Consider the following 11230-nt stretch of genomic DNA (forward strand, 5'->3'; position numbering starts at 1 on the left):
GAAGTAGAATTATAAACGTGTGTGTGTCATCTGCATATATCAGTACAAGCATTGCAGAAACTCGCTTCAGACAGATAATCCATCACAATGAACATATTAGACTTTATTTTGTCAAATCAAATAAAGTTCCATTGAAAGTAAAACGTGAAATAAGTAAAAGAGACGGTGCATTTGCAGTAAAATGCCGCCTTATGAGGCACAAAGTTAAAGGTACCCTATGGAGTTTTTGACCACTAGTGGCGCTGTAGAGCAATGTTGTCATGAGAAGGTCACCATTTGTTCTCATGCTCGCACTCATGGATCACACTATGTCAGTGATCTACACGCCAAGAATGAAACACAGTCAGCAAAGGCAGGAACGAAGACGGCGGCTGCAAGCCAGTGAACATGGATGTGAAGAAAAATGCAAATGTTTTAGGAAACGCTTTCATCACGTTTGTTTGAGCTCAAGGTGTTTTGGTTACAACGAATTTGTTACATACAAACAGAAAGAAAAACTCCACAATGCACATTTAAACGTATGCCAGTTTCTCGTTGCATTTGGTTGCGATTACATCCTGTGAAATGCTCTCCGCTCCATGAACCACCGCACGTAGCTGCTCGCCAGCTCGCCAGCATCGTGCACGAGGATCTACGCCACGTTTTTAACGTAGTTGGGGAGATGATGAAGACTCAGAACAATTCCTCCAACAAAATATATAACTGTCCTCAGGAATGAGTGTGTGTATGTGTGTGTGTGTGTGTGTGTGTGCGTGTGTGTGTGCGTGTGTATGTGTGTGTATGTGTGTGTGTGTGTGTGTGTGTGTGTGTGTGTGTGTGTGTGTGTGTGTGACTGCAGTCAGGTGAGTCGTCCTGGCTCCAGGCTCATTTCCTCGGCTCTAAGAATAACCGGCAACATGAACAGGCTGTTTTCCCTCCCCTCCTTCTCTCTGATTGCAGATAGGACCTCCACCTTCTTATCGCTCAAGTTCCCAAACACAACACACACACACACACACACACACTCACACACACACTCACAGGACCACACTGCAAGAAAAGTCGCTCTGCATTTTAATCTTGTAGCCACGCTTCCATTGCATCCGAGGTTTAAAAACAGGCGCTGCTGCCGTGACGCTGATTAACATTAACGATGATCAGATTAAATTAAGGACTGATAAAACATAAATTAATAAATAATCTATTTTCGAAAAGAGACTAAATAACCAAATTAAATTAAATGACAAGAAATGAAAAGAAGCTACTGTGAAGATGATTATGTACAAATATAAATCTTGTATCATATTTCTTCTCTTTTCTCTCATAAATCACCAAAAAGGATGATTAATTGGCTTCCCTGTGCCTCATAATATTGCTTAATCAACTCTATTACGCTTGATTGATTGACTGTTGAAGTGACTGTGTGTCGTTAGCAGCGCAGCACCGGGAGGAAAAAAAACAGCAGATAAGTGTTTGAATTAAACCCGTAAAAATGTAATTTAATGAGTGTTGTTGCAGTACACACGCCCATAACCACAAATGGGTCATTACAAGAATAAACTGTGGGGAAAAGAAGAGTTTTGTTCAGACTCTGGTATCATTTTGCAGAAGCAGAATCACTGCCTCGGATACGGAGCAGCGGCGTATCTGAACAGTTAGCTTCGGCGTCTCCGTGTCCTGATCACATGTCGACCGGGAGCCGATCATTCCTCACTTTTTAATGGGAATTTGTCTCCTGTGATTAGGATTCCAGCTAACATATCAGGTAAAAGCTAACATTAGCATGTCAACTAAAATGTCTCTGGGACGACACGACCGGACCGGACTTCAGTTAATGTACCCATTACATCTCATTTGTGTTGTGCAATTAAACTGTGAAATACACTGTGGTAACATGTAACGATCCATTTTCAAAATTCGACTAACTGATTCAGACTTGTGTGAAATAAATGTGTTTTTCAGGTTAACGGGGTTGACGTTTGTTAAGTTCTTAAAGAGAGAAACTTTCTAGTAACCTGCAGTCATTTAAGAACAACGGCTTTCTTGGCTTGTTAAAATATTTGCTGTCCCTCAGAGACAAGTTCTCTTCTACAGGAGAAATAACGTCACTCTGAAACCTTCAACTGTTAAACAAAAATGTCTCATTTTGGAACACAACTCCCCATAAGTTTACAGAATCATCAACACAAGTTATAAACCTGCCAGACGACAGCACCGACTTATACGTCCTCATTTCACAAAATAAACACACGTCATATTAGACGATAAATTAGACGTCATAAAGTACATTTCCATTTAAAGTAAAGAAAGTGACAAACACACGAGTGAATGGAGTTTTATTTTTTATAGTTAGCTCGCGTTCACCGCTCAATGCTCCCAAAACACAGATCGTCTGACGGACACAGGTTTTAACATACGTTAGAATAAATAAGTGAGTTTTGCTTTGGTGCCAGCAGACGTCACATGTGTCAGATCTCACGTTGGAAATGATAGTGTGTGGGTGGAGGAGAGCCGAGCCGGACCGCTCCAAGCTAAATACATAAAATCTCACCCACTTCTAAACCTTAACCCCCCTCCCCTTTCTGCTCTCAGTCCTGGTCCTAATTTGGCACTGTTGGCCTCTGTGAAAAGGCATTTCCCCCGGGGGGATCGAGGCTCTGTGTAACTCTTGACTGCAGGCCGAGTCTGACAACATCATGATTTTCCCACAGGAAAATAAAAACATAAACTTTGACATAACATGTTTTTGAATCAGGGGATCAAAGCTGCGAGAGGAGAGGCTTCGTGGGATCCGTGTGTGCCGCGCAGCGAACTCAGTGTAACGCAGGAAGCAGCTTCTGTTTCAACATCATCAGAGAAGACGAGACCGAGTCTGACACTGAGCCATCGTCAGGGTTTAATATGGATTCATGTTGGGCTGATATTTCAGGATCAGTAAATCCATCAGTCGACTAATCCATTAGCCCATTTATTAGCAACTATTTTGATAATCAACTAATTGTTTCAGTCATTTTTTAAGCAAAAGAAAAGTGTGAGGATTTATGTTTTTTATTTTTTATTTTGGTTTTAAATTATTGTGACTTGAATATCTTTGAGTTTTGGACTGTTGGTCGGACAAAACAAGACATTTGAAGACGTCCCCTGGGGCTCCGTGTATTCGATGATGCTTTTTTTTTAAAAATCAGTTCATCATTAAAACTCTCCCAGCTTCAGTTGGACGACATGACCACATACATTTGTGTATTGTCGGACATTTTGCCATCCTGTTGATACTGTGGCAGCTTCTCCCTCGCTGTTGCAAATAGAACTGCTTTAATATTTTCCCTTTAATATGAAGATGTACTCACTAGATTAGCCAAAAGCACACATTCCTGCCAAGCTATTTTATCCAGCAACAGTTCCTCTATTGATTTCTCAGGAATTTTACAATATCACAATATATATATATATATATATGGATATCTCTGTATAAAAGATGACGGGGGGGTTGAGCCCAGCATCAGGCTCACAGAGCAGGTTAATCTGGTCATGTTTGAGGACACTTGTTAAAATCAGTGAGTGTATCTTTGAAAGCCTAAAAATGTTTCACCCTTTCATAAAAAGATGCAGACCTGAAAATATTTGTATTAGTCTGCTATTAGCTTATTAGCTTTTGGAAACCCTCATTGATCGAGACCCAGTTACGTCATCTCTGCATTTTCAAAGTGAGGTCCGCATCTCTCAGTTATGTGAGAGCTCCACGCTGGTGTTGTGGACTCTCCGGAGCCACGAGCTCACAGTTCAGACCAAAAGGGGGAAAAAAAACTGCCCTCACAGGGACAATTATACATTGTTCCCTGTAGTCTCTCCCGATCAATAACTTTCATGTGAGCCTAATCAATTGCATCAAACACAAATAGTCACGTCATGTGAGCGCAGCGGGGACAGTCATGTGAGACAAATAAAGCAGGACTCTCTGCTGAGGGACACAGCGGAGGCAGAGCCGGACGAACGCATTACATTACAAAAACCCACAAATCACCAGCCGGACTACAAACATTCTTATTTTCATACGTTTGATTTTACATTTATGGGGAGAGAAGTCTAAAGTGACCCTAGAACTGGGGTTAAGCATCAAAACCCCTCACCAAGCACCGTGTGTTTGAGCAGAAGTCATGTGTCTGTCAAACATTCAGATTTAAGGCTAAAATTAGCCACTTCAACAGATTCAGACAAAGTAAATCAACTCAAAAGTTGACCAATAGCAAACCATCTTGACAGAGATGATCTTTGAGGGAACAGAGAATCCAAAACAAAGAAAGTTAAATAGATTCTTTTTTCTGTGTTGCACCATAAATCCGTATTTTATATAATCCTCCAGAGTACAAACTGTACCACAACAGAGGAATAGTTTTTACACAGTCATGAGACAAATCTTCATCATCGTCTGAATGAACTGTGAGAACTTATTGTCCAGAACTGACTTGCTTGCCAAGATGCAGATCAGCATGTTCCCAGCTACGTTGCGCCTCCTGTTTTGCTGATGAACTTCACTTTTCCACTTTCTGGTGTGACCGTACATTTACACAAACGTGGTAAAAATATGTTGTTTTTCTCCACGACTATTTTTTGGTAATTTTTTTTCTGTACTGCTGTCAGAAAATAAGCGACCTGGCCGCCAACTCTGCAACATGTAAGCAGCGGTTTGCATCATGAGATGATTTCTTTGGGGGTTCATTGTGACGCGTTTCACTGATCTAAACAAACCATACTTGCGACCTATACATTAGCATGTAAGAGAAGGAAAGCTCATATACACTGTTCAGAAAATGCAGATACAAAAAGATAAGTACAGCGAAGTACAGCCATGAAGCATCTGTAAAATACAGAAAATGTCAACAAAACAGATTTAAACTATTTAAGTGTGTGAAGAACCACCCACATGAGATTTGAAACCCCCGCGGTTCAGAACCAGAACGCGATAAAACCCAGTGGACATGAGGGGTTCTGATACGACCAGACTCACTCCCGAATAACAAATCCCCATCGCATCCTGTATGCTGGGCTGTTAAGGGATTAAGCAGGTAATAGTTAGTCTCGATTGGATTAGACGGCCTTCCCAGCTGTAATGTAATAAACAGTGTGATGGTGCAATTTGAGGATTTTTGGTACCAAATCAATCCAGAACACAGTAATCAGAATATCTCATTTTAATCACGTGATTACACCTCCCTATTTACAATCAACTACAGCAGATTTTCAAAGTAACTTGTTCAGATCACATGCTGAATAGCAAACGGCTCAACCAGAGTGAAGATAATTAAAGCCCTTTCATTCAGATTTTTCTTCTACTGTTGATGTTTAAGGGAAAACCAGCATGCTGTATTGCACTGACTCCCTCTGATGAGCAGCAACGCACTGCTGTCCAGAGAAAAGAACACAAATCTGCAAATATTGCAAGTCATTGGTACGTTAATTGAGACCTTTGATGCTTTAGCTCTTGAAACTTGTCCAACTGTGATTGCATAACATCAAATGAAAATGTTTTTCTTGTTTTAAGCTCCTCATGAAACTCCACTTTTTGGAGATTTGCATCGTTTTGTCCCGACAGCAGCGACAGGAGAAGATCACAGGCATGCCAGAAGGTTTTCTGCAGGTCATTCTTGCTTTCTGACACATGTTAGCACACAGGAACTCTTGGCCGTCATAAAAAACATGATAAGCCATCTGTGTTACACAACAGTAGTTAGGATACTGAGACAGGAGCACAGTCAGTGAATTCCTCTCAGTAGCATCATGAGACGGGAACATCGATTCAGACTGAACCAGAATCATGCGGTGAAAGTGGGTCGGTGGAGCATCTTTCACAACGGATCGAGCAGGGATCAAACATGTCAACACGCAGGAAATTACATGTTCATAGCAGATACTGTATACATAACACATACCATTACATAGAAAAAACGTTATATAAATAGAACATATTGGGGGCAGCGGGGTCGACCCCCTGACAGTAGCTGGTGTGTCCGTTGCACTGGAAAGTTAAACTGTGAACACCCCTGACCCCTGACCCCTTGTGGTGATGTGGTGTCTGCACGGGGAAATGTAAAAAAAACAAAAGCTGCTTTTAAAGTCACAATGGAATAAAACATGACTCCTTTAAACTTCAATCGTAGATGTTAATTTGAACATCTACAAGTCAACTGTTGAGGAAGGTTGTGTGATACAACTGAAAGCTCCAGATCAGCTACTAAATGGACCCTGTGGTAACTACTGTTTCCAAGGTCAAGAACGAACTCTCAATCTCGACTTTTTAAATGTTTTTAAAGTGATTTCCCTTGTGATAGCACGCACACGTAAAACAATAAACTTGTATTTTTACATTTCTCTTATATTTTTACATCAAAATCCAAATCTGGAAGACATTTCAAGTCATATCCAATATATGTTTAATACACTGTATGACCAAATACTTGCGGTGCGCGACAGTAAAGCTGAAGTTAAGAAATCGAAAAGGCCTCGACATGTTTTGTGTAACAGATAGATGAGATGTACTGCCTTCATTTTATTTTATTTTTAGTATTTCCATCCACTATTTGTAATAATTACCTCAAAATCAACATAATAAATTAATATATAATTTAATACATTGAAATGTGTGATTTAAAAGTAGCTTGACCACAATGAATCATGTGAACTCCACTACAGACAGAAGCTATCGTGGCAGTTGCTGCGACTCTACTAAGCTAGGCTAGTTTAGGCTAGCAGGTGTTAATTATTCTCTATCATGGCTGAGTTTAGTTTATTATCACTTTGTTATGTGGGATAACAAAGTGATATTAACAAGATGTCTGTTCTTCAAATATGTCACTTATCATTTATACATAATAACTGAGGAAAAAAGTAAAAATGTAGCTTTAGCTTAGGCTAGTTGCAGCTAGCTTGTTTGAACTTGAGTACAGTACATGGGACAGCAGGTTCTTTAGCTTTTTGGCTAATTCTGGCTCCTTTACAGTAATGTTTATCTATGTGAACTTTCCCTGTTAAATAAACCAATAAATACATAAATACAGTACAAATTACAGAGTGCAGCAACTGTGGTTTAATTTTGTAGTTTACTGCAAATTGTGCATGCGGTTTTCACAGAAAATATACATTTCTATGTTTCTATGTGTTTTAGATAGTAACACATGAAAACAACCCCAGGCAAAAAGTACACAGGAGTATGTGTTCTACCTTTGGACGTTCGGTGTTTTCCTCCCGTACAGTTTCTTTATCTGTTTCCTCTTTTTCAAACACAAATGTGTCAAATTCAGGAGCAAGACGCTCTCAGAAACACCATTTCATTGTGACTTTAAAACCAAACTCTACATGTTAAATCTTAAATCTTCCTGCAGTATATAAAGAAACACTTCTAGTTTGTCTCAACACTTAAAAAAAACAGGTTCAGTCTCGAGTGCAGTATGTCAGACCACTTGGCTGTGACAAATAAGTTACCTTATGAAACATAGCAACACTTGATCCACAAAAGCATTTGTAATCCGGGAGGTCTGCTTTACATCAGGGGCCACCAAGAATCCCCAGAAGAGCCCAGTTAGCCACTGTTGAAATATTTAAACTCTGAAGTGTATTTACATAAAGCCAAAAGGCCACAAGCTGTCCCCGGCTCTCTGAAAAGTGCTCCGACCCTCTTAAACTCTGAGCTCGGGCTTGTGGTGCAGGGTGGTAACACTTCCCCTCCACTTTACGTTGATCTGAGCAGCGATCAGCCGCTTGAGGGCTAAAAAGAGACACGAGCAATAAAGTTACAATGGAGTTAGTCTTTGCATCTGGGCCGTGTGAATCCGGAAGACAGCAGATTCGTTATCAACGCTGACACCGACTGCACTACAAGTCAGGAGGTGATTATCTTATGGCGCTACATGGCTTGTGATTTACGAGTCATGTATCTTTCAGCTGAGATTAAAGGCAAACAGCCCAGAGGCTTAAAGAAGTGCTGATAAACCTGAGGAGGAAACGCAAACAGAGAATAAAACTCTCCAAATAGATGCAATTTATTTATTGGCAAGGACTCGCCACCGTCTGCTGGCAGGAAAACTTCCCGGGTCAGCGGCCATCTTAGAAAGTAAAGCTAATTCTTAAATCAACATTTTCATGTGAAACCAGAGACTGTGTAAACATACTTGGAGCTTCCCACTAACACCCAACTTCAATAGAGAGGAATCCTTCTGATAAAACACACACGAGCTCCTAAATAAACCTCCATCTGCTCTCTGGGAAATGAGCTTAAGGTCCAGCCGATACACAGTTTTAGCTCACACACAGGTTGGTTTTCAGAAGACTTCTTGGCAAATTATTTGTCATACACTCATTAACTCATTAGCATCTGTAGTTCCCTAAAGGGAAACAGATCAGTAGTCTGTTTCGAGTGTTTTCAACATTTTTTGCATCACTAATTCTACCCTGAAAGAACCAAGACGATTTGCAGATTTCAGTCAGGCTTGAAAAGACTTCAAATATTATTTGCATTTCAGTGGATCGCACAACACAAGTCGTGTTGTGCTTTCTTTTTTTGCATCTGGGAGTTCTTAAGTCAGTGCAGGCAGGAGTGTTTGTTAAACATGTGAATCTTATTCCTACGGTCCACCTTCTTCATCCATATAAAACTTCACTTTTCTCCGTGACGCCGGCTTGTGATCCTCGCAGCCGTGAAAGAGCAGCATCACACTGAAGAGCATCTGAGACCCAGAGGGAATTTCACAGACTCCTTCTTCCGCAAAATCAGCCTTTGAGACGACCGACAGGCATCTGCACGGGCACCTCTCCATGCTCAGTGCAGCGGGTCCTCGGGACCAAAAAGACCTGTGTCATGCTACACAGCTGAGAGCAAAACGCACACAGAGGGCCGATGCCTCCAAAAGGGACTGAACCGAATCCATCGTCGTTAGGGGGCTCACACTTGGCATCAAGGGTCTGGTCTCGGGCTCACCGGAGCTGGAGCCTTTTTGGCGTCCGTGCAGCCGAGGCAGGAAGGAAACAACGGGCTGAAGAGGCGGCCGAGACCTTTCCGGAAGACGCTGTTGGAGAGGCTGTAGATGAGACAGTTACAGAAGCTGTTGCTAATCGCCAACCATGTTGTGAGGAAGGACGCCACCTTGTGGTGATACAGCCCAGCGCTCTCCAGGAGGAAGTAGAGGATGTACGGCATCCACAGCACATAGAAGACGCTGGTGATGCGGAACAGCACCATGGCGTAGCGTTTGTCCGGGCAGCCGTCACACCGCTCCCCCCGCTCGCCTTTATCGCCCTCAGTCTGCGAGCTGAAGCGGGCGTGGCGCTGGGTGATCTCCTTCGTGTGCTGCCGGCAGATCCTGAATATACTCCCGTAGGTGAAGCAGACGGTGAGAGCTGCTGGTGCGTAGAGCAGCCCCACAATGAAGGTGCTGAACCCGGGGTTGGTCTTCCAGGAGTCAGCACACCACTGAAATATGTCCCCGTGGTAACCCGGCTTCCCCCAGCCGAAGAAGGACGGCAGGAAGATCACAGCGGAGTAAACCCAGATGAGGACGATGCACACCCTCAGACGGCACGGCGTCACCAGCGTGGCGTACGACAGCGGACGAGTGATGGCGATGTAGCGGTCCACGCTGATGCACGCCAGCGAGGCCATGGAGACGCTCTTCAGCACGGAAACCATATAGCCGAACACCTTACAGGTGAGCTCCTCATTCAGGCCTCGGAGGTAGTGGAGGAGGGACAGCGAGGGCACCAGGCAGCTGACGCCCACCAGCAGGTCGGCGTAGGCCATGGTCTGGATGAAGTGGCTGGTGGTGTGGTGGTGCAGCAGCGGGGCGCAGTGGAAGACGAAGATCACCACCAGGTTGCCGGCTATGATGAGCACGGTGAGGAAGAGGATGACGACCACCTCCAGCACGCAGGTATCCAGGCTGTGGGAGTAACCCACGGCGCCCAGCAGGCAGAACGGGGGAGAGCTGCTTTGGTTTGCATTGGAGGAAGAGTTCATGTTTGGACTGGAGGGAGGAGGGAGCAGTTTCAGCTCAACGCAGCGGACATCCTGCCATCCAAGTCTCTTTTTTTTTTAATCCTAAAGTTGCTCGTCCCGTCTTCTGCTCCAAAAACAAAGTGAGCCTCCTGTTCTTCTTAAATCAGCATCTTCTGTCCCTCAGCGGGCCGGCAGCTCGTCCTTAAAGTAGCAGTAATCCATCGGTGTATGCAAAACGCAGCCAGGCTCTGCTGCTGCTGCTGGGTGTCAAATATGTGCATGTGTGCAACCTCGAGAAAAAACCCCAACGTAGAACAAGAGATGCCAGTCTGATGCTGCAGTGCAAACCGTCCTCCCCTCGCAGCTGTTTATCATACCCCCCCCCCCCTGCTCGACTGCAAATCCTGAGGTAAGCACTCTGCTCCGGCACGCAGCCACCAAAAAATCCAGGCATCCACTTCTGCTTTGTGAGTGCCAGCAAAGGAAAAGGGAGGGAAAAACAATGCCGAAATTCCCGGCAGCTCCGATGTTAACACTCCTCCACGCCGACGGCTGCCTCGGCAAACAACAGCAAGAGAGTCCAGACGAACGGCGTCGGATCTGGAAGTGGCAGCCTCGTGAACATCCAGGCCGACATCCAGAGGTGATGGATAATGTCACCAGGATCTCTTCTCTGTGAGGCTTCTAGTGAAGCTCAGAGGCAGCCCGCTCACTTCCAGTGTGTGTGTGTGTGTGTGTGTGTGTAGTGAGAGAGTGTGTGTGTGTGTGTGTAGTGAGAGAGTGTGTATGCATGTGTGTATGAGAGAGAGAGAGATCAGGGAGGCAGGCAGTAAACTGCCTCTCCTCTCTGCTGTGGTGGCAGTAGTGATGATGCAGCGCTACCACTGCTGCTTCCCTCTCCTCCCCCTGCTCGCTCGCTCTCTCTCTCTCTCTCTCACACACACACACACACACACACACACACACACACCCTGCTGGTGTTCCCTCCCCTCCTCTCTCTTTCTCACACACACATTTTTCCTCTACACACACACACACACACTTCCTCCCCCATCTCTCTCCTCTTCTTCCTTCTTCTTCTTCGTCCCCACTGTTACTGTACTTCCACTGTACCATTACTACCAGTGCTGGAGCCAAACCTTTGTGAGTGAAAGACACCTTCCCAGTAAGGATGGATTTGCCGGACTTGCTGGTGGTTTAACGGCATTTCAGTGTGAAGCAGGTCCTAAATACACAATGACATAATCGCTGAACTGCTGTGGGAACAAT

At 44.0% G+C, this 11230-nt stretch overlaps 1 protein-coding gene across 1 annotated transcript; it reads right to left on the reverse strand.

Moving 5' to 3' along the window:
• Positions 1–8923: 8923 nt before the first annotated feature.
• Positions 8924–9982, reverse strand: LOC139284563 (probable G-protein coupled receptor 21). The gene has a single exon (XM_070904873.1). It carries the CDS (start codon positions 9980–9982, stop codon positions 8924–8926), a length of 1059 nt encoding a protein of 352 aa, XP_070760974.1.
• Positions 9983–11230: the final 1248 nt, after the last annotated feature.

The sequence above is a fragment of the Enoplosus armatus genome, chromosome 4 (assembly GCF_043641665.1).
Source record: "Enoplosus armatus isolate fEnoArm2 chromosome 4, fEnoArm2.hap1, whole genome shotgun sequence".
Classification (NCBI taxonomy): Eukaryota; Metazoa; Chordata; class Actinopteri; order Centrarchiformes; family Enoplosidae; genus Enoplosus; species Enoplosus armatus.